This window comes from Notamacropus eugenii, chromosome 1 (genome assembly GCF_028372415.1).
Source record: "Notamacropus eugenii isolate mMacEug1 chromosome 1, mMacEug1.pri_v2, whole genome shotgun sequence".
NCBI classification, from domain to species: domain Eukaryota; kingdom Metazoa; phylum Chordata; class Mammalia; order Diprotodontia; family Macropodidae; genus Notamacropus; species Notamacropus eugenii.
This window is the reverse complement of record NC_092872.1, coordinates 195,380,238-195,404,128: the sequence shown is the minus strand read 5'-3', so window position 1 is coordinate 195,404,128 and position 23,891 is coordinate 195,380,238. Positions and strand designations below refer to the sequence as shown.

The 23,891-nt window shown below is 36.8% G+C and overlaps 1 protein-coding gene across 10 annotated transcripts in view; it reads left to right on the top strand.

Moving 5' to 3' along the window:
- GFRA1 (GDNF family receptor alpha 1) overlaps nt 1-23,891 on the top strand; it is a 292,085-nt gene that overhangs the window by 59,735 nt on the left and 208,459 nt on the right. For 5 of the 10 annotated variants that reach the window (XM_072623462.1, XM_072623453.1, XM_072623468.1 and 2 more), the window contains one exon: nt 10,852-10,866. The exons of the other annotated variants lie outside the window; for them this stretch is intronic. In XM_072623462.1, the coding sequence (XP_072479563.1) occupies nt 10,852-10,866 (15 nt within the window). The remainder of the gene's footprint in view (nt 1-10,851; nt 10,867-23,891) is intronic. 10 annotated transcript variants of the gene reach the window in all.

Genomic DNA, 23,891 nt, shown 5'->3' with positions numbered 1-23,891 from the left:
TCACTGAGATGCTATAATGAAAGCACTTTGTCTACCACAAATGTTACAGAATCATAGGTTCCCAAAGTTGGTAATACCACTTCCTGGACAACGCTAGACTGATCCAGGGGTCAGTAGTAGCCTCAGGTGCAATTGGGGGGGTTTTGAATAAAAATAAGGGATTGGTGGAAGCATAAGAAGATAAGAAAATTTAAAAAAAAACATTTGTACGTGTTTCATCTATTGTGTAGCAGAATTAAAGTCATAGTGATTACATTATTTTTCAAATAAACACATAAAATACAAGTTATACTTGGTCATAATATAACAGATCAGTGGTCAAGTCTGCTGACAGGTCTTAACAAACAAGTGTTGGCAGGTGAGCATGTTGCTTATTGTTGGGAAGTCCAGCCTGCACTGGAATGAATATGTGCATGGAGTGATTTGTTTATAGTATGATACTTTACATGACACAGTATTGCATCATCAGAATTTCAATGCAGGAAAACACCCCCACAAATTTACAGCAAATTATTAAATTTAAGATGTATCATTTTAAAAAATTATATACTTTTTGAAATGATGCAGATTTCAAAAAGATATTAAAAGAATTAAAGAAAGTAGATTTCCAGGTGGACACTGAGTAATTATTTTTGGAAAGGGGATGGCAGGTCAAATAATTTGGGAATCTGTTATAGACAGAGATATTTTTTGGACACACCTATGTTTGCATCAGGGTACAGAATTCCAGGTATGGAAATTCTCTCCATTGATGTAGATTTCCAACTAGACTGTTGCTTAACCTTTCTAGTTAGTTGTGTGTAAGAGACTAATACTAGTATTACAAAATGCTGCTTAGGACGACTAGTTCCTTTTTTCTTATGACCTGGATCAATATTTGGCAAATCAGTTTTATTGGAAAATCAGTTGACCAGCACAGCATTTTAGGCCTTAATTGTCTCGGACATTAAGGAGATATATAGAAGATACTTTGTTCCAAACCATCAGGATAATGATTATTGACATTCTCTTATATTTACTTTAAAATTATGCCTTGTGAAAATTAGCACCTTCTGAGAGAGAATAGGTATAACTGTTTGTGGCTGTCCAGTTTCAATTTAGGGGAATAGACTGAACATCAGATGAGCTCCTAGATCTAAATGACTGCTCCAGGGAAAGGATAGTTGTTTTAATTAATAAGTTGCCTTGGAAATGCTGTGAAAAGGTATATTTTAGGAAGTGGGGAAAAAAAGGAATTGATTTTAACTTTAAAGGTTCTTACTTTATCAACAATGGAAGAAAATATTTTCTCTTTGATAAAACATTTTAAGAGAAGTTTGAAACAACAACCTTTAGCATAGATGGGTTTGTGGATTTATGCAACAAGGAAGAAATATACTTATTTTTTGTGTTAATAAAATTTAGCATAATTTGAGTGAAAATTATGTTGTGATATAATGAGACATTTAATAGAATATGTATAATTTTAAATTTAGAGGCATAGAAAAATAGCTTAGAACTGGGAAAGGACCTCAGAAATCCTTTTTTAAAATGAGGAAACTGAGGCAACTGAGGCTTGAAAAGGGAAAAGGACTTGTCCAAGGCCAACCAACTAGTTAACAACCAAACCAGAACCAGTAGCAAAAACCTAGAAAATGCTGGTTTCCATTCCAGCTATCTTTTCCTGACACCATTAGTGAAAATTTAAAATGCCCAAAAGACCTTAAGAAATAAGACTTGCTGAATTTTTTGTTTGGAAGAATTGACCGATAATTATTTTTATTTTATTCTTAACCAAAGCTTTAAGATGGAAGGTTGAGTTATAGCACTCAATCCTACAGAAACTTCCATACAATACAGATACATAATAAATCCTTTTTTATGGTAATTGATATTTCAGTGCATGAATTTCAGTATAGTAGTACAATATAACCTGTCAAAATTTTCCTTTGTTAAGATATTAACCTAGACTCTTACCACTTCTCAGCAAGCTGGTTTTAAAGATTCAGAGAAAATCATGGATGACATTCTCCTGAACAGAGAGAAAATCACTGGTTGCTAGAGGCAGTGAGTTTAATATAGTTTCATATCGTGGAGGTTTTAATAATGCAGTCTAAAGTATTTGTACATGAATTCATTAAGCCTGGATTAGTCTTATTATAATTACTCAAAAAGTAATTCAATTTAAGAGAAAACAGTTTTAAATGAATATAAAATACACTGTTAGCTAGTAAGCCATACTGTTCTCCTTTCTCGGCTCCATAAAGTACCAGCAGATTTGAACATAACTTTCACAGTATACAGAATACAATCATAAAAAGTATTATTCCTAAATCTATTTTTTTATGTACTTTCAGTAGTTAAGAGCTTTATCCCTCTGTGCTGGAAATGAGATATACTACTGAACGAGTATCATAAAAATGTTATAGACTTACTGACTTACGTCACTTGTGTTGCCTTCCCAAGACAGTGTGGGGGGCTGAGAGCTTTGAGTATACAGCCTGAGATAGATGTCAGCAACACATGTGCTTCCAGATGACATTTTCCCTTCTGCAAATAAAAGACATTTTCTGAGCACCAGGACCCGAATAGTAAGGGAAAACATAGGGGAAGTAGTAGTTTTCTTTTTTGATGTGGAAGAAGGTGGAGACTAGGATCAGGGAAACAAATTCTTCAAGTGGGTATCATCCTTCACGCCTACAAAAAAAAAAAAATGAAATGGAAAGGGAAGGGAAGAAAAAGACAAATTATTTTCTGGAAATAAAAAACAGGGCCAGCTGACATCATGGGACTAAAAATTGAAAAATTGTCCTCTTCCCTTCATGGTCTTTTAATACTATTACCAAGACTCACAATGTCTCTCTCTATTCGGTCAAAATTGTCTGAATGTGCCTGCAGGAAGCAGGGAAGGTCACAGATATTGACTGTGTGGCCACACGACTGAGTAAGTTGTCTGACACTGTAGACAATGAAAACTAATCATATCCCGGATTCAGCATTGCTGAAAGCCAGCAGGAGCCCAACTCCTTTCAGCTGCCAACTCGACAGACACAGTCCTAGGGTCGTGAGATCTTAGAGATGCGAAGACTCTTTGGGATTGGATAGTTTGACTCCCTCAATTTGCAGATGAGGAAACTGAGAGGCCAAGAAATTAAAGGACTTTTCTGAAGTAGGTAAGGAGTGGCAGATTTGGAACCTTGAATCCAGAACCTCTGACTTCTATGGAGTTCTCCTTCTACTATCCCATCAATATACCATATGGCCTCTTAGGGCCACCCCTTTCCCCTTTCCATCTTATGCTGGTCATTTAACCACAATAAACATCAATTTCCTCAAAATATATGAAATAATAATGACAGTCCTGTCTTCCATCATTGTTTTGACATGCACACACATGTAGGTGCCTGTGTATGTATGTATTCATATATAGTGTATGTACATATGTATATAGATAGATATTCATATTTATTCATGCATAATTTTATTTGATCCTCAAAACAATGCTGGAAGGTAGGAATAAAGTTTTTATATATAAATATATATATATACATACATGTATTATTATATATGTGTGTGTATGTACATATATGTGTATGCACACAACTATACATACACACATACACACATATTCTCTATTTGTTTATCTTGGCAGACCACAAATTGTTACACAAATGTCAGTTATTATTGTCATTATGTTACATGATGCTTACAAATTGAACATCAAATTCTACTTGTATATATGTACGTGGGGCTTGCCAAGTGGGTCTGGGAGATTGAAAATGCTTTTCACTTGTGATGAAAGTCAACTCAAGTAAAATTTCAATTGAGGGAATTTTACATACACTGAATTTAATACAAATGAAAATAAATAAGATTTTTTAAAAAAAAGAAATCTTTTTTTCATACCTTAAATTTTCAGAAAATATTTTCTGTACATCGTGTGTTAGAAGGTGGATAGGATCTGTATAAATTATCCTCAGAAATCAGAGTCCATTGGCAAGATTCATGTAGCACTAGCCCAAAGGAACAAATGATTATCTATAGGGTATGCTTAATGGGCAAAGCCCAAAGCCCTGTGTGTTCCCAAATATTTCCATAAAGGCCTGTACCGGTGCTTGAATTGCTTACCCCTGCCATCTTGCCTTTGGGTTGAGACATTTTCTTTAGATGGCCACTTGTTAAAGTGCACACTCATAAACTGTGTAGTATCAAATTCAAAAAGCAAGAGATCTCTGCAGATATATTTAGAAAACCCTATATTAACATTGTCTGCATTGCGTTTTATTTTTTATTTGTTTTGTTAAACATTTCCCAGCTACTTTTTCATCTGGTTCTGCTGATGTGGGAGTTTTGTGGGAATGCTAGTTGGGAAGGGGAAACATCACCAACATTGATGTATTTACCTGGTTAACTTTCGCTGCACAGAGCAGGGTGGTGAGGGAACTGAGGAAATATGACATAGGGCAGATAAACATAGATGGGCGAGAGTAATGGGAAAGAGTTATATAGATGGAGCATGTTCACTAGACTGTGAGAACTCCTGGAAAGCAGGGACTGGTTTTTGCCTTTTTTTTAATATACCCAATGCTTAGCCCAGCTACATAGTAGTCACTTAATGATGTTTATTGATTGATTAAGTGGTCCTTAGGAGTCACCCAGGAGACACCAGCCACCAAGTGCTCTCGAGGGAAAGGAACATCAAAAAACAGAGTGTCAGATATATACTTTGCCCAGTTCATAATACTGATTTTTATGCAGGTTCCTAGGGCCACAGAGAGTTAAGAATTTCTAATTTTAGCAACCTAGCTGTGTGCTATAGGCAAGGGATTCGCCTGGTTCTCAGTTTCATCATCTCCATAATGACCTAGAAGATCTTTAAAGTCTGATCATTCAAACATTCTGTGAATCTCCGCAAGTCATTTGACCTCTGCTCTTTTGGATGGAAGATAATTAGCAGTTGCAGTTGCCTTGGACCTATCACTTTTAAATGAGATATAATACTTAGGAAGTTCTTTTGAATTTTTGTCATAAAATAGTTGTGGGATGGTGATGTGAATGTTATCACTGTGTTGGTTTGATAGACTTTTCTCAGAATCTGTTTGAATCTCTTGTGACCAGAGACACATGGTATTGAACTGGTACCATGCAAGCAACAATGAACTAGTCATTAATTAAATATATGTTTTACAGTGTTGTTTTATAATATTAATTATTCATGTTCTTACAGTAGTCTAAGATTAATAACAACTAACATTCATATAGTGCTTACTATGTACCTGGCACTATGCTAAACACTTTACATTATCTTAACTGATCCTCACGACAACTTGGGGAAAAAGGTATGTTCTATTATTATCCTCATTTTACAGATGAGGAAACTGAGGTAAACAAAGATTTAAGTGATTCATCCAGCTTGCAGCCTTTTAGATAGTTGACTGGAGCATTGAAAGGTAAAATGATTTGCCCAGACTCACATGGCCAGTATGTAACAGAGGCAGGACCAGATGCCAGATCTCTTGGACACCAAGGCCAGCTCTCTATTCTCCATGCATCAAGGATAATGTTTTTACATTCATTCATTTTACAAATAATAAAACACTAACAAAACTCAGGCTTGCAGATGTCTTGCCCAAAGTCACACCACTAGTAATGATGAGAATTGGGATTTGAGCCCACGTTTTCTGACTTCAAGACCAAAGTTCATTCACTGCCCCATGCTTTGTCACAAGTGCCCTGGCACTGTGCTTGGTCATTGTGTTTATCAGAGTTCCAAATCTTTCAAAGTTATTTGTCTTTACAATATTATTAGTGTCTCCCACTTTTAAGCGGTTCTCCTGGTTCTGCTCACCTCTTTTGGCGTCAGTTCAGACAAATCTGTGCTTTTTTTTTCTGCCATTGATTTCTCACTATCTTCTTGCTTCTCCATCCTTCAAAATTAGACTCTCCTATATTATAGCAAAGAAAAACAATTGAATCAAAACACTTAAGGTTATTAACATATATGATTATGTATACATTATGCTCTTGTAGTCTCCCCCCTCTTTGCCAAGGAGGAAGGTATGTTTCCCCTGTAGTACCCTACTGGGTTTTTTTTCAGTTATCCAGGATTCAGATTCTTTTTAGAAGAAATAATTTCATCTACATTGTTGTCGTCATCATGTATATTACTCTTTTGGATCTGATAATTTCCATGTGCATCAGTTCATGTAAACTATCTGATTTTAAAAAATTCTTCATGCTTATCAGTTATTCTTACACAATACTATTTTGTTCCATAAAACATCCACCCATTCTTCAGTTATTAGTTATCCACTTTATTTCTAGTCCTTTGCAATGAAAAAAAGCTGCTATCAATATTTTGGTATATATTAGATTTTTGTTTCTGCCTTTGGTTTGTGAGTGTGTGTGTGTGTGTGTGGGTGTGTGTGTGTGTGTGTTGGTATGTTGGGGGAGGAGGAATCTGGGATGGGGAGAATGAGAGACTGGTCATTTTGAGATTTTTTTTTTTGTTGTCTACATAAGTATGGTACAAGCAGTCTTTATTCCAAATGTGATCGCTTGTCCATGTCCCATTGTCTTTCCCCAGTAAGTCAAGACCTAGTAACAGCTTACTGTAAGAGTACTTGAACTTGAAAGAGATTTTCCTTTCTGTAGCACAAACCACAGGAGAACTCACAAGACAGCTGTCTCCCCAGGTGAGACTTCTTAAAAGGGAGTTAAGTGCATGCATTTTCAAGAAACTAAACTCCCCTCATCTATAATTTAACCTCGGAAAAGGACTAAAATTGAGAGAGTAGAGTGATCACATTGTTTGAGAACTAGTAACTGTACATCCCCAGTCTTACTAATGCCATCGCTTTTTTTTTTTTACTGTGTTTGGCATATCTGTAATGCTATAGGGTGGGTTAATTGTAATATTGTGATCATATCAAGGTATTTACATGTGGTAGTTATGGACTAGGAACTGAAATAGTAAAATATTCCATTGCAGATTGGATGGGCAAGGAGACTGAAATTCAGCCTTACCTCATAAAGCAAAACGCTAGATAATAAAGAAGTCTCACTTAGTATCTCCATATCCGTGCTGCTACTTATTAACTCAGGAACAAGAGAGGGGTTCACCCAGAGTGTCCTTAAATCATCTTTAATAGGGATAAACACTAGTCATTTGGATGAGCAGTACTCAGGAAAGTTTTTAATCAACGGTATTTAGGAACCAACCAACTTAATTGTCATGATTTATTATTAATAATAAGTAACCATATAGTCTGTGTGTATGGCATTTATCTCTAAAGAATTCAGTGCATTAGAATCTTAATTTAAGGGAGCTCATGGTAACTGCTGGGCAGACCTTTGGGTGCTGGTTTTAAGTGAAGGAGAGAATGGTGCTAAGGTTAAGTAGGGTGAGCTTATTAACTTCTTGTGGTCTACTTCCCAGACCTGACTCACCAATTTTTGCAGGTTCTTTCTTAAGCATCTGCATTAGCAGGATAGATTTTCAAATGATAACCAGTGTTTGCTTATGTGTTCATTTTTGTAATTAGTGGTTTTCTACCTAATTCCTATGAGAACAAAAAAGACTGGTATGTCTTCTGTTTGTTAATACTGATTTGTTTTTTGGGTTTTAATTTTTTTGGGGGGTGGAGGCTATTTCTTCTAGGAGGAGTGAGGGAAGTGTGCAAGTATTTCTATGACCAACATCCTCTGAGGTCCATAAACTCCCATTAGGAAAACAATATAGAAGGATGACACGGCAAAAAATGCCTGCTTCACATTTTTTTTCTTTTTTCTTTCTTTGGTTTATTCATTACTGAGGCCTGAATCCAACTGGCTTCTTGCATTTAGAAAAGTGACATTTTGAAGAGATCTCTTCATGGCCTCATTCCAGCTTATCTTACCAGGCTGAGTTCTACATTAGTCCCCTCTTGCTGTATATGTTACAGTTGAACTGGCCCACCTGGCACATGACCTTCATGCCTTTGTACAGGCTGTTTGTCACTCATGCTTCTGTTTCCCATACGCTCTTGGATTCCCTAGCTCCATTCAGGGAGTGCTACCCTCTTCAAGTACATCTTTCCTGATGCGCAAGTTTTCAGTGCCCACATCCTACTGAAATAAATTTCTATTTCATTTTGTATTCATAAAAATAATAACATTGATCTAGTGCTAACTATGTGCCAGGCATAGTACTAAGGGCTTTATAATTATTATTTCATTTGGTCTTTACCATGAGGTAGGTACTATTATTATTCATTTGTCAAATGAGAAGGCAAACAGAGGTTAAGTGACTTGCCCAGGGTCACACAGCTATTAAGTGTGTGAGTCAGTTCACTGCACCACCTAATTGCCCCTAAGCATTCACTTTACTGTGTATGTGTTGTCTATCCTCAGTAAAATATAAGTTCCTTAAGAGAAAGTCCTTTCTTTTTTTTCATTTTTGCCTTTGTTTTTCCAGTGCCTAGGTCAGTGTACGTAGTATGTGCTTAATAAATCTCTGTTGGATAAATGAATGAATTAAAGCATTGTTGTATGTAGAAAAGGGCTGAATGTTGATAAAGGCAGTGCGGTATAGTGAAAAGAACCATTTATTTGTGAGCAAGTCACGTCATTCCACTGAGCCTCAGTTTCTTCATCTATGAAATGTAAATTGAAGCATGTAAATTAATTAAGAGAAGTCATGTGTAGAAGGTTTGCATTATTTATACTGATATTCATTAAAATTTTAAAAGTGTAAAATATAGTTCAAGTTGAACTATTGTTCTATTTGTGGATCTTTTCACTTCCCAGATGGAGCAAGGTTTTGGCTATCAAAGACAGATAAATGGCACTGTTTTGTGGATATGCCAGGTCATTGCTAAAGAGAAAGTATCCCAAAGAAAAAAGAGGGAATAAGGTTCCAATATCCCTTCTGGAATATTTATATCTTCTGTTTCCCACGGATACCTTCAGACTTTAAGGCAAATCCTTAGATTTCAAAGGGAGGCTTCCATAGGACAAAATAATAAAGAAAGATTGGGTGAATAGGAAGGATTTTGGGAGGGAATAGGATGGGCAGAGACCAATAGGCTATGATCCGCATGAATGAAGGGAATGCTTGTGAGATAATAGGTTAATTGGAATTTTGTATTGGGGAGAAAAGGAGATAAAAATCCAGTGACTAATGAAAAGATCTGTTTGATAGTTGAGTAATTTACCTCATTTTTCCATGTTTGATTAGTTCTTCCAAATTTATTAAAAGATTATGCAGAATGTCAAAATTGGACTTTGTTCCCCGGGAACCCTCCCCCCAAACTTACAGTTTCATTAAGACCAAATAAATATTGTTTTTGACTCTGTCAACACTAGCATGTTTTATGATCTTTCTGGACCTCAGTATTTTCTATAAAATGAGGTGGTTGGACTAAATCAGTGATCTCAAACCAAATAGAAAGGGATCCCTGCAGCCATTATATTGACTTAAAGTCCCCACAAATTAACATGATTTCTGTTGAATTGTATTTTTATTTATTTTGTTAAACTTTTCCCAATTACATTTTAATGTGGTTCAGGCTACATTTGACACCACTGAACTAAAGTGGTTTTCAAATGTGATATGCTGTGCATTTTTCTATGCTAGTATCTATTATTCCCTCCATGATAGAAATCTAAAACAAAAGGGGACCAATGGGGTCATACACTACTGTATGCTTATGATCCATTACAAGCTGCTGATCCCCCATTGGAGGGAAGAGGAGAAAAATAATGAAAGAAGTAGGGAGAAGAGAGAAAGAATTAGGGTAGAGATGGAGGAGTTTAAATCAATGTTTTCCTTATAACCTATCCTTCTTTCTTCTGTCTTTCCATGTGAATTATTAACAGCTGAGGTAAAATAGCATCTCATGCTCATTATATATAACCAAGATGTCATATATGTAATATTTAATTATTCTTGGTTAGAGAACATACATAAAGAGTATTTTCCTCTCCCAGTGTTGGGACCTTTTGATGGCTTTTACTGAATAGGATCATAGATCTAGAACAGTTTTTTTTAACCTTCTTTGTTTCATGGACATCTTTTGCAGTTTGTTAACCTATTGACCCCTTCTCAGAGTAATATTTTTAAATGCATAAAATAAAATGCGTAGGATGGCAACGGAAATCAGTTATATTGAAATGCAGTTATTAAAATACATTTTAAAAATCCATGGACCTTAGGTTAAGACTTCCTAGTCTAGAATGTTTAGTCCAGCACCTCAATTTTACAAATGAGAAAACTGGGACCTGGAGAGGTATTTAGTAGTAGTGGCTAAGGACACATAGGCATTAATTAAGTAGAAGAGTTTGAATTAGAACTCAGGTCTTGTGAATCCAGATGTAGCATTCTTTCCATTGAATTCAGGGCTCAATGTTTGAAGGCAAGATTAAGTGTATGAAGGCCTGCATTCATATCATGTTTTTGAAATAATGTCATTGGATAAGATCAAATAAACTTACTGGAAGTAGGTAGAGGAGAATCCACTAGAAGATAAGTGTAGAAGAGTAAGAAGAGTGTGAATTTGAATATTTGAAAAATGGTAGCATGGGAGCTGGAGGGTTTGGGTGCACGTTTGCAGAAGTTCAGAAATCATTAAAGCCCTGGCTAGCCCTAGCTTCAAAGGGAAAAACAATCTTCCTTGACAGTTGACCGAGTGTCTTCAATAGGGAATTTGGCACTGAGACATTGTGAGTTTGTGCATGGATTATAATGTGAGAGAATTAAGGAGATATTTTATTCATAAATATTAAATGTAGAACTTGAATCTTTTCACAGTCTCACACACTGTTTATATACTCTATTTTGCTTGCTAATGATTTTTTTCCTTCTCTCTCTCTCTCTCTCCTCTCACTCTGCAGATGTTTTCCAACAAGGTAAGTTTTCATTTCCTATTGGTTTCTTTACATAAGCTCTTGCTGCTTGTGTCAAGGGCTCTTCCCCCCAGAGGATGGGGGGGCATGGAGAGGTTGCTTGTGCAGGAGGCAGCCTGGCTGACTCTTTGTGGAGATGTGAAGGAGGAAGCCAAAATGAACCTGGGGGTTAATTCAGCTACTGCACTTGGAGGCCTTTCCTCGGATTTGTATATATCTTTATGTCCATGCCTTTGGAGAGAGAGGTTAATGAATGAATGAATGAATGAATGAATGAATGAATGAATGAATGAACAACTGCCAAATCTAGTTGCTGTATTTCCAGGGCTAACATAGAAGATAGTGTCAGAAAGAAAATTTAATAATGATAGTAACATTAAAGTCCTTTCCCATTACTACTGCTGTAGATTTGTGAACCTGATAAGTCATTGAAGAAACCAATGAAAGAGAATGTGTGACTTCCATGGAGCATCCCCAGTGTGTTGGAATATGTCTTTTGTAGAACAATTTAATTTGAAATATGTGGTAGTCCTAATTCTTGAGGCATACTGAAGTGCTTCAATGTAATATATAAATCTATTAGGCATTGCTCATAGTCCCGTCACAGGAACGCAAAATATTCTTTATATTAGAGCTAGACTTTGTACTGATTCAATGGAAGAATGTAGTTGTTGAGGTATGTTTATGTGAGAGCATCTACAGCATAGTTTTTACCTGGCTTAAGGATCCTGACTGCTGATCTTATTTGGCAGAGATTACTGTGATAGGCAGAACCAGAAATATTAATTTCCCTGAAAATGAACAGAAAATAACTTCAGTTTCCAGCTAACAAGCAAGTATGTAATGGGCTGTAATAGGTGCAGATAAGAAAATTAAACCAAAACAGGTTACCTAAAAACGTTGGTTGGCCATTAGCAACTGATTCCATGTCTGTCTAGTTCCACATTTAATATTTAAAGTCAGTGTGATTTTTGTTTTTTAGTTTGTAGTATTATTTTGTCTGTTTTCTACATACTAACTGATAGGCAGAATTTTGTGGTATACTTCAAAACTGGCAGGGTATTCAAGCTCAGAAGTATTTTTTCTAGCATCTAACTGGCTGAATCATTGTAGACTACAGAGACAAGTTTATACATATACAAGAGTATATGTTTATATATATATATATATATACACACATTTATGTGTGTATGTATGTATATGCATTGTGCGTATGTATGTATACTGTAAGTCAGATAATTCATTGAAGCAGCTTTCTATAAGAAAGAATGAATGACTTCATGGAGCCTCCACATTGTGTTGGATTATATCTTTTGTGGCGTGTGTATATGTGTGTATATAGTTTTTGTAGTATATTTCAAAATTGGCAGTATTCATTGTAAGGAATGTGTTTCCTAGCATTGAGTCATTCTAGACTAAAGAGGCAAGTTTGTTTATATATATATACACACATATATATGTATATATGTGTGTATATATATGCATGTATGTATATATATGTATATATGTGTGTTTTATAAACACTCATACATACACTCATATATATGTATGTATATTGTGCTCCTCCACATATATTCCATAAAAAGATTCCAAATAATGCTTTAAGGTTGAAATTTTTACAAACATTATTCCATCTTCAACTTACAATGTGTTACCAAAGATTTCTTTGATATCTCTGATAGAAGTGTAATTGTGGGTAACAATGACTATATTACTGTGTTTTTCTTTTAAGAATCTGGAGTCATAGACCTATTTTATAAATAATTCATAAATCCCAACAAGCTATAAGTAATAAATTCCATTTGCCTAGAGACTAAGAGATGAGCCGAATTGAGAAGGTGCTGCTACTGTTCTTTTTAATGAACGTGCTGCTGTCAAGCCATGTTGCTTTTGCTTGGTCTCTGACAAATGGGATGTATGTGTGTGGTGGGGGTGGTCATCAGTGGGAAGCTTGTAGTTGAGAGTATTTCTTAAAAATAAATTATCGGTGAGCCCCACCCAAAGTTGAATCACATCTCTCCTCTTGAACCAACTTGCATTTGGAAAGCCCTCCCCGATGCAAAGCATCGTGCCTGGTTTCTCCTGGAGAATGATTAGAAAAATTACAGCAACCCTGGCGCCCACTATTTTTAAGCACAAAGGAGACATTTCACTTTTTGTTACAACTGCCATAAAAATGGCTTTCCATACTTCCCATGTCAAATGTGCCTTTTTTAATCATGTAGGCTGTTCTATGGATAGGATTTGCCTGTCGGTAGCATTGATATGTAGAGCAAAAGTTATAATCATCTGCAAATCCCTAGCTATCAGAGACTTGAGTGTGTGCTAGAGATGGAAGCTGCTGACCGCCCATTGGCACACATTACGATATGATAGCAGTTCCCTGAGAAGATGGTATTATTAGGATTACAAATGAGCAGAACAGAACTCAACATTTTAAATAATTTACACTGTCGTGGCTTTATGTGATCATTACGTACAGACACATGAAATTGTGCCAGAGACCTTGTCAGAGCCCCCAGTACCTCTGTTTCTGATCACCCCCTTGTTAAAATAGCACCACCAACATGTCATCCTGTGACAACAGCCAAGACAGAATGTTTTATTTCTGATGTTACAAGATCTAAAATGCCATCGAAGCACCACATGCCACCTAGTTATTAGATTGTTTCTTAGAAAAATCTTGTTCCTGAAATAGCAGAGGCTGGAAATTCTAGAGCTTCTGAATATTGTGGAGAATAAAAAAGGAGAAAGTGCTGTCCTGTCCTGTCTTCCTTGTTTCTGTCCCCATCCCTGGTAGTCCAACCATAATGAGTAACTCTATCTGGATATATACCATGAGGACCGCCTAGTTTATATGCTGATAGACTGCATCCCTGGCTTTGTTTGTCTTGGCGGATGGAGCAAGTGGAGAGCTGATGGAGGGGAGGGTTTGCAAATGTTTGCTCCTGGCGTTGAAAGTGATCGGTTTGTACCTCGTGTCTTTGCTTATATAGGAGTCTTTCTGTGATTAGACAGCTGTGTACTGTGGCAAACAGAAGAGGGAAAGTCGAGTTTCAGTTGACAACATCAAACATTCTCAGAGGAAGCAAAAGTTATTTCCTCTGTATTGCATTATCTTTTATTTCACTACAAATCAATCTTGTTACAATAGGTGACAGCACTGGGGTTGCTTCTGGGTATTTCTGTTTGCGTGTGTGTGTGTGTGTGTGTGTGTGTGTGTGTCCCCGTCCCCGTAACTGTTCTTAGCTTTTCCCCTATGCTTAAGTATCGTTTTCCATAGTACCATGAGAAGAGATGTTTGCTAAAGGAGAGGTGGCAATTGCTGGATATTGGTACAATTAAGTACCAGAAGCATCAGACCTGTGGATTTTAAAAAAGAGGAATAAAAAATTTCAGGGATGCTGAAGCCATATTTTTTTATTTCATCTCAGCATGCCCACAAAGCTCCTGAGAGACTGAAAGGCATGAGGTCCAGAAAGCACCAGATGCAATTGACTGACCCACATGTATGGGTGTTTAGAATTCAGATTTTCAGAGCACATTTGTATCAACTATTTGCTATCATCACAATTAAAGGTGTGGTAGTGATGGTGGTGGTAGTAGTAGTAGTAGGTGCTTAATCAATGTTTATTTAATTAAATAACATATTTTTATTCTAAAGTCTAATTGGGAAACTTTAGTCTTTACGTGTATGTAACATAAGGGCTTCAGAAATCATTGGACAAATCACCATTCAGGTCAGCTCTCCCTTTTAAGCAAAAACAGTACAGAGACCAGGAGGAGTCCCTTCTTCACATCTGCTATTTTCTATTTTAAAGAGAATGTTTCTTCTAGCAGTGGTGCTTGTCTACCTTTTATGGATGGGATGGGAGAGTATCATGGTTGTGTCCAGTGCTAGAAGTCTGGGAGATTGCTGAGCTGATCCATTCCTTGGGTTATAATTCTAGACAGAGTCACTTGTTTTCAACCTCCATCCTGCCCCAAATTAATTCCTCTACTCAGAGTTGGAGAGTGAGGAGACTCTCCTCTTAGTTAAACTCTATAGGAATTGTCCCTTTAACTTAATACTTCTCTTTCCTGAAATTGAAGAATCATGCTAATTAAATCACTAAAATATTCCTATCTCTATATAATGTGTGTTTTTAGGCTATTTCTCATCCATTTCATCTGATTGTCAGACAAAGCACTCAGCTAGAAGTCAGAATTCTGGTTGCTACTTTGTATAGAGCGCTGTTACTACTACATAATACACAATTCCTGATAGCATGTAACTTAATTTAGAAGTGGGTGTTGTACATAAATAACTATAATATATCAGAAAACAGACAAAGTATAGTAGAATACCAAGGGGCAGCTAGGTGGTATATTGGGCAAAGCGTCAGGCCTGAAGCCAGGAAAATGAGTTCAGCGTGGCCTTAGACTCTTACTAGTTGTGTGACCCTTCACCAGTCATTTAACTCCATTAGACTCAATTCCTCATCTTTATGGTAGGAACCTATTAGAGAAGAAAATGGCAAATCACTCTAGTGTCTTTGTCAAGAAAAACTCATGGATGAAGTCAGATACAACTAAACGACAGCTACAGGCAACAGGCAAAGTACTTAAGAGAGAGGCAAATGTATGCTTTTAAGTCCAGGGTGGGGGTGGGGGGCAGGAAATTAGTACTGACTGATATTTGAGGGTGGGGTCTGACCAGGGCAAAGCCTAGGGACACTATTATCTCCTGGAAACTATGACTTTCGATGTAGCCTAAAATTCCATTCTTTTTTTGAGTTCTCCATGATAATATTGAATTTATTCTGTATTGGCAGTCTACCATATAACCTCATGATTTTTTTTTGATGAATTATGTTCTAGTCATACCATCACCATACTGTCTTCCTGATTTGCTACAGAAATATAGCTTCTAGATTTGACATTACATTCATTCACTCACTCATCATTCATCAATCTCCCTCCCCAAAGGCATGGACACAAAGACATATAGACAAATCCAAGGAGAAGCCTCCAAGAGTGGCAGCTGAATTTTTCCCTTTATAAATGAGATTGTATTTGAGTTGGCCTTTAGAGTATTGGCAAGATTTCAGTTGGTGGAGAAATCTTTATAGGCATAGACAATAGGAGGAAAGGCAGAAAGGAAGGAAACTGGGTTGGCAAGTAGTAAGCTGCAGAGAAAAGTAAATGTAAAAAAATGTCATAAAATAAGGCAGAGAGGTAGAATGACAGGATTTAGAGTTAGAAGGGATCTTAGAGGTCAAATAATTCAATGCCCCCATTATACAAAGAGAAAATAAAAGCACAGAAAAGTGCAAAATGACTCCTCCACTTCACATAGCCTGTAGCCAGCACGGTCAGAATTTGAACTCGTATTCCTTGATTCAAAGCCTGTTAGTCCTTCCACCATATTGTGCTTGCCTTTCTAGACTAGCTAATTTTAGCTTTCTGTGATAGGCAACAGGGAGTCATTAACTCATTTTGAGCAAGAGTGTAATAGGACTCTTTGCGAAAGAAAGATTTGTCTGGAAGTGTTTAAGGGATACATTAAGAGATTATTGTGTAAATCCAGGAGGCTGGTGATGAGGGTTCTTTTGTTAGAGTCATGGTGGGGTGCGTGTGTGTGTGTGTGTGTGTGTGTGTGTGTGTGTGTGTGTGTGATAGACATGGAGAGAGACACACAGAAACAGGGACACACACAGAGAAAGAGAATAAATAAGCGTTTATTAAATTCCTACAGTGTTCCAGACACTGAGAAATAGAAATATTTCTATGGAAATATAGAAAAAATATTTCAAATAGAAAGAATGAAACAATCCCTGTTCTCTAGAAGTTTCCAATCTATAGATGTTCAAGAAATACTACAGAGGTAGAGTGAGCAGGAATTATATGACACCTGATTGGATGTAGGATGTGAGGGTAGAGTCAGAGAGAACACCAAGGTTTTGTCCTTGGGAGATTGGGAAAATGGGATCACCTTGGACATTGAGAGTGCCATCAGGTTTAGAGGGAAAGATTAAAAATTAGCTTGTCTGTACACAGGTTGCATTTGAGGAACTGAAAAGACATACAGGTGGAAATGTTCCATGAGCATTTTCAGATAGAGGTATCTCAGAAGACCAGAGATACAAGATCTGTAGATGAGATAGATAATCTAAAAGAAAGTCTCTAATAGAGAGCTTTGGGCATCTGTGCTTTGTCCTTTGCTTTTTGACACAATTTTTTAAAATCAGTGATTGGGATAATGGAAGAAATGGCATAATTCTTAAATGTGAATATGGCACCAGGCTGAGAGAAAGAAAGAGTACTTAACTGTGTTGAAACAAAATCTAGAACCACAAAGGTTTTAAGAGGCTAGAATTTTGGAGTGAATGGAAGACAATTAATTATAACTCATTATCTTTCTCTCTAAACCTTCCCCCTCTCCTCCTACCTTCTATATTACTATAGAAAGCCACACCATCCTTTCCAGTTCCTCAGGCTCACAACTTGGAGTCATCCTTCTCATGCCCTGTGTCCAATGAGTTGCCAAGGCTTGTTGATTTCACCTTTGCACCATCTCTCAAATAAGCCCCCATTTCTCCTCTGACATCATCACCTCGGTGGTCCAGGCCCTCGTGATCATGCTTGGACTACTGCAATAGCCTGCTGGTGAATCTGCCTGCCTCAGTCAGTCTCAGTCTCTCCAAACTATCCTTCATTCAGTCACTAAAGTGATTTTCCTAAATTGCAGTTCTGACCTTGTCACCCCTGTACTCAGTAAATTCCAGTGGCTTCCCATCATCTCCAGGATCAAATACAAAATGCTCTGTGTGGCTCTTCATAACTTAGCCCCTTAGACCTCTTTGTTTCTTCCTTACTCTCTACCAATTACTCTTTGATCCAGTGACGCTGATGTCCTCCTGACTGTTCCACAGTTTCTCAGCTCTGTGCAGTTTCTCTGGCTGCCTCTCATGACTGGAACGCTTTCCTCCCTTTTGCTCTGTCTACTGACCTCCCTGGCTATCTCTAAGTCCCCGCTAAAAACTCTTCCACAGAAAACTTCCCCAACTCCTTTTTAATTCAAATTCCTTCCCTCTGTTAATTATTTCCTATCTATCCTGTATGTAGCTTGTTTGTATACATTTGTTTAAAACTTGTCCCCCCCCCCCATTAGATTGTGAGCTCCTTGAGGGTCTTTTGCCTCTTTTATACCCAGCATTTAGGCTGGCTAAATGTGCATGGCACATAGTAGGTGCTTAATAAATATTACTGATTGATTGATAGTAAGAATAAATGTAAGAGATTACATTTAGGTTAAAATCAGTTTTATAAGTAAAGTAATAAGATGAGGGGAAATATAGCTAGAATTTAATTCATTTAAGAAAAACGATAACATGGGGTTATAGTAGACTACCAACACAGTATATTTCAACATTTCCACAGAGCAGTTAGAAAAATTAATGGTATTGTAGGCTATATGGAAAGGCATTGTTTTAGGACTAGTCCTTGGCCATGGTCAGACCACATCTGCAGTGTCCCGTTCTGGGCACCGTATTTAAGAGTAACATTCCTTGATAAGTTAGCGTGTATGTAGAGGTGGGGGCCAAGGTAGCGCAGAATCTCAAGAACATGTCATATGAAGACTGACTGAAGATGTTTAGTTTGTAGACAATATAGTGAAGAGTGGACAAGGTAGCTATAGTCAGATATTTGAAGGGATATTGTGTGGATTTAATCTGCCTAGCCCCCAAAAGCAGGTATCCGAGAACTAGGAGCAGGGGAGGGGAGTTGTATGGAAGACAAATTTAGGTTCGATATAAACCTAATAGCTATACAGAACTCAAAAGGGCTGTTTGGAGAAGTAGTGAATTTTCCCTTATTGGAAGTTTTCAAGTGAAGACAGGATGACTTCTTTATTAGACACTTTATAGAGAAGATCCTTGTTTAAGCAGGTATGGTGTCATCTCTGAGGTTCCCTGAAACTATGGATTTCTTAGATTTTCGTGAATTAATGAGATTGTTGAGATCTATCATAGAAAAAAGTGGAGGAACAAATAAGTAATTTATAAAATGCTTAGTACAGTGCCTGGCACATGGTGGATAATTAAAAATGCTCATTCGAATCAATTCTATTCCAGAATAGAACTTTAGGTCATGAACATTAGAGTGTAGAGAATAAGTCATTAAAAGAACAGGAGAGGAAAGTACAGTACTGGCATAAAACAAATTTTGTATATGGCATAGTTTCTGTTTACATATATCTTGAATTTGTCTGTTTATTTCCTGTCGCTCCAGGTCTCTGAGAGCAGTTTTGAACAGGGTGGTGGGAAACCAGATTACAAGGGGATAAGGGAGGAGTAAGAATTAGTGGCATAAGGAAACTCTTACTTTTCCTTTTAAGTTTTTATTGATACTTTCTGTTTCATGCATGACCATGTATCCCTCATTTTCGTAAAGAGCCATCCCATATTACAATTTTTTAAATAAGCATTTATTAAGTTCTTAGTATATTCTGGGCACTATGCTAAACTCTTGCAAATATTATCTAATTTGATCTTCACAACAGCACTGTCAGGTACGGTGCTATTATTATCCCAATTTTACAATTGAGACATCTGAGGCAAACAGAGGTTAAGTGACTTGCCCACATTCACACAGTCAGTAAGATTTTAACTTGAATCTTCCTGATTCCCAAGTCCAGCTCAATTATCCACTGTTTCACCTAGCTGCCTCAAGCAATTACTTTTTGCATTGCTTGTCTGTGATGGTTAGGCGATGCCAATATTAAAAAATGACATTATCAAAATTTATTCATACTTTTAATGCTCTATCAATCAAATCACCAAGGGGACACTTAATAGAAAGTGATAAAAGTAACAACAAAATTCATTTGACAAAACAAAAGATCTAGAATATATGAAAATTATGAAAAAATAAAAATAAAGAATAATAACTTCAGATCTCAAACTATATTAGACACTAGCAGTTGTTGAAACTTTTCGGCATTGGTTAAATAATGGAGAAGATAGTTCATCGACACACACTAGACAAGGGAGAGTGAGCAACACTAGAATTCAATAATCTAATGTTTGATAAAGCAGACAACATAAATTACCCAGGAAAATACTCCTTATTTGATTTAAAAAAAAAAACTACTGGGAGAAATTAGTCAGGCAGAAATTAGGTTTAGACCAGTACCTTTAAACCATATTCGTCAGGACATCCTCAATGGATACACAAGCTTAATATTAAAAATCATGCTATTAAAAATTAGAAGAGAAACAGATCATATATATACTTCTCCCAGTTAAGGGTAGGAGGTGTATTCTTTTTCATCATGCAAAGCATATTTCTCTCTTAATGATGTTGTAAAAGCAAGCACATAAAAAACCTAAGAAGGTGAGAAAAGGTATGCTTCAGTTTGTGCTAAGGTCATCAGCTCTCCCTCTGGAGGTGAGCATTTTTCATCATGGGTCCTCTGGAACTGTCTTGGATCATTGTAGCTAAGTCTTTCATGGTTGCTGTTACTGTATACAGTGATATCCTGGTTCTTCTCACTTTACTTTGCCTCAGTTCATATAAATCTCAGGTTTTTCTGAAACCAGGCTGCCCATCATTTCTTATAGTACAATAGTATTAGAAGATATATATTCTTAAAATGTTAATATTTAGTCATTTCAGTGATGTATGACTCTTCGTGACCCAATTTGGGTTTTTTTTTGGCAAAGATACTGAATTAGTGGTTTGCCATTTCTTCCTCCAGTTCATTTTACAGATGAGGAACTGAGGTCAACAGGGTTAAGTGACTTGCCCAGGATCACATAACTAGTAAGTGTCTGAGACCAGATTTGAACTCAGGAAGATGAGTCTCCCTGACTTTAGGTTCAGCACTCTCTATACTGTTCCACCTCGCTGCCCCAGAAAAGAGGGAGGCAATTATAAAGGAGAAAATAGATAACTTGAAACCAAAAAACTTCTGCATAGACAACAATGATGCATTTAGAATATGTAGGCAAGTTGTAGAATAGGGGAAAGAGCCTGTCAGATTTCCTCTGTTAAGGGTTTGGTACCTGAGATAGAAAACAGTTAATAAATACATACATTCCCCAATAGATAGTCAAAGGATATGAACAGTCTGCTCAAAATTGCAAAATATTCACAACCACGTCATACAGTGTTACAGATTACTAACAATAGAATTGCAAATCAAAATAACCTTGTGGTTTTACCTCACACCCTACAAATTGGTAAAAATGACAAAAATGACAGTAGTCAGTGTTGGGGGGTGTTGTGGAAGAACAGGCTTACGCGAATACATTGTTGGTGGAGCGGTGAAATGTTACAACCATTTTGGAAAGTAATTTGTAATTATGCAGCTGAAGTGACTAAAATGTTTATACCCTTTGAATCATTACTGACTCCATTACTGGGCTTATACTATACCCTAATGAAACTATGGATAAGAAGAAGGTTTCCATGAATTCCAAAATATTGCAAGAACCACTTTTTGTGATAGGTTAGAATTAGAAACAAAGTGGATGCCCATTAATTGTGGTACATGATGTATGTGATGAAGACAGAGAAGCGTGGAGATATCTATTTTAGCTGATGTAGAAAGAAGTAAACAAAGCCAAGAAATATACACAGTGACCACAATGTAAATAGAAAAAACCATTGCACACCAACAAGCAAAAAGCAAATGTTATATAAATTATGAAAATTAAGCAGTACTTAAATGAAGATATATGAGAAGATACCTCCCACTTACCCTTTCGTAGAGGTGGGGATCCACAGGTGTTATGTACTACATACGTTTCATACGTTTTTAGTGTACTGATTAGTTCTGGTAATGTTTTTTTCCTCTAAAAATACTATTTGTCCTATGGGATGGTTCTCTGGGAGTAAGAAAAAGGGTATTTGAATACAAATGGAGATGTAAGAAATAGAAAAAATCAATAAAAACTTATTTTTTAAAAAAACTTTGTCCATGATTGGAGAGAGAATGAATATAAGATTAGAGGATTTGAAGAAAGCCTTTTTTGGAATTAGGTTGGCCTGAGTATATCTGTAGGTAAATATGAAAGAGTATAGATTTGAAGTAGGAAGGGCCCTTGTAGGTCACTGAGTCCAGCTCCATCACTGAGGCACACAAAACTTTTAAGTGACTTTCTAAGGGTGTGTGTGTTTGTCCTTCATGGCTGAAGACCATGCCATCAGAGAAGTAATGATATGACTTTCACTTGACTTTGTTTTGAGTGAGGGAGGACTGTGCAGGTCACCAGCCTCAGTTCTCCTCCAGAGCCATCTGAATCCAGTGACCAGATATTCATCAGGATGACTAGAGATGACCCAGGAGGAGGCAATTGGGGTTAAGTGATTTGCCCAAGGTCCCACAGCTAGTGAGTGTCAAGTGTTTGAGGTGAGATTTGAACTCAGGTCCTCCTGACTCCTGCACTGATGCTCTAGCTAAGGGTGACACAGCAAGTAAGTATAGGAGATGAAAACTGAAGTCAGGTCTTCCTGAATCCAAGGCCAGAACTTTATACATAACTGCCCCTTCTGGGGAGAAAAGAGATTCAAGATAGATGAGATGGAGAGAGGGTATGATCATTAAAGCAAGATCTTGGAGGAGGCAGAGAGGGGAGAGGGAACCAAGGGCTCAGCTAGTGGGATTCCATTATTTTTAAGATTATGAACACTGCTGTATCTGGGATTGTAGAAAAAGAGAAGATCTTGGAAAATTTGAAAGAGTGGAGTTCAAGGATAGGATTTGTGGGAGATTCTGTGGTCTGTGCTTGATCTCAGTGAAATAGGAACTATTAGGTGTGGAGAGTAAGGAATAAATTTGGGATCTGGGGGAAAAAGAGAAGAAAGTTCACACCACTTGGTGGTGGTCAGCAGAATAGGATAGCATTGAAGGCTATGTAAATAATACATATAGTACATATAGTACATACAGTAAATATACAGAATACATAAAATTAGACTGATTTCTTAGTGTTTCCTTGTGATACTTAGCCTGGGGAGAAATCTGGTGGTGGGGGTTATTCAGGTTTGAGCTTCAGTAAGTCAGAATTAAAAGTCACTTCCTGATTTTTACTCCTGACTGTTAGGAATTGGAGTATTTCTCTGTATCTCCATTGCTTCCTCTTTAAAATGGATGGCTTGGATCAATGGTTTGTAAAATCAATTGCTTGGATGCCAGAGGTACCTTTAAGCCCTATGCTTCTGTGACCTCTATCCAACGTTAGGGTTTATTTTTACATATTTTTATCCTAAGGGAACACTTACACACATTTTGAAACACAGTCTCTAAATTACCAGGATCCTCTGTAAGAACAACATAAAGCAAAAGTGAAGACTGGAATATTTCAAGAATTAAGAGAGCAAATCTGTTCAAGGGGCCGTATTGAAACACCTACGCATTCCCACAAAGATTAATACCTGAAATTTACAGTAGATGGCATGGGTTTTTTTTTTTAATTTAAAAAGAATAATAAATCATAGTTTGAATTTTTGACAGTTAAGCTAAGGGTATTAATTGTGGAGGTGGGCTTGTGGTGTCAAGAATAATTCTACCATTTATAATGCATCTGATTTATGTTCATTTGTTTATTTCAAGATTATTGGTCAAAATTCCATCACTTCAGAAAACTCATATATTGTGTAGCTATGACCTACTGCCTATGAGCTATGCCCACCTCTCCCCCCCCACCATGACACTATGCTAAGTTATAAAACAACATTTTTCCTTCTGGGCATTTGATTTATGTTAATAAATTAAATATAATATAGCAGTTTCTTGGCAAAAATCCTGAGCTGTCATATTTCATAGTTAAATGAGAAAATAGGGTATTAAATATATTTATTATTCAAAAGTGGTGGATTGCTCACACTTCGAGTACTTAATTTATATACAGTATTTACTCCAATCACCATCATATCCTCAGCCAGAACCAACGGCTAACTCTCAGAGACATGGAGAAAACCCATAAATCTATCTAGCACAAAGTAAACAACTATACCAATTAATTTTACAGATTTTTTTA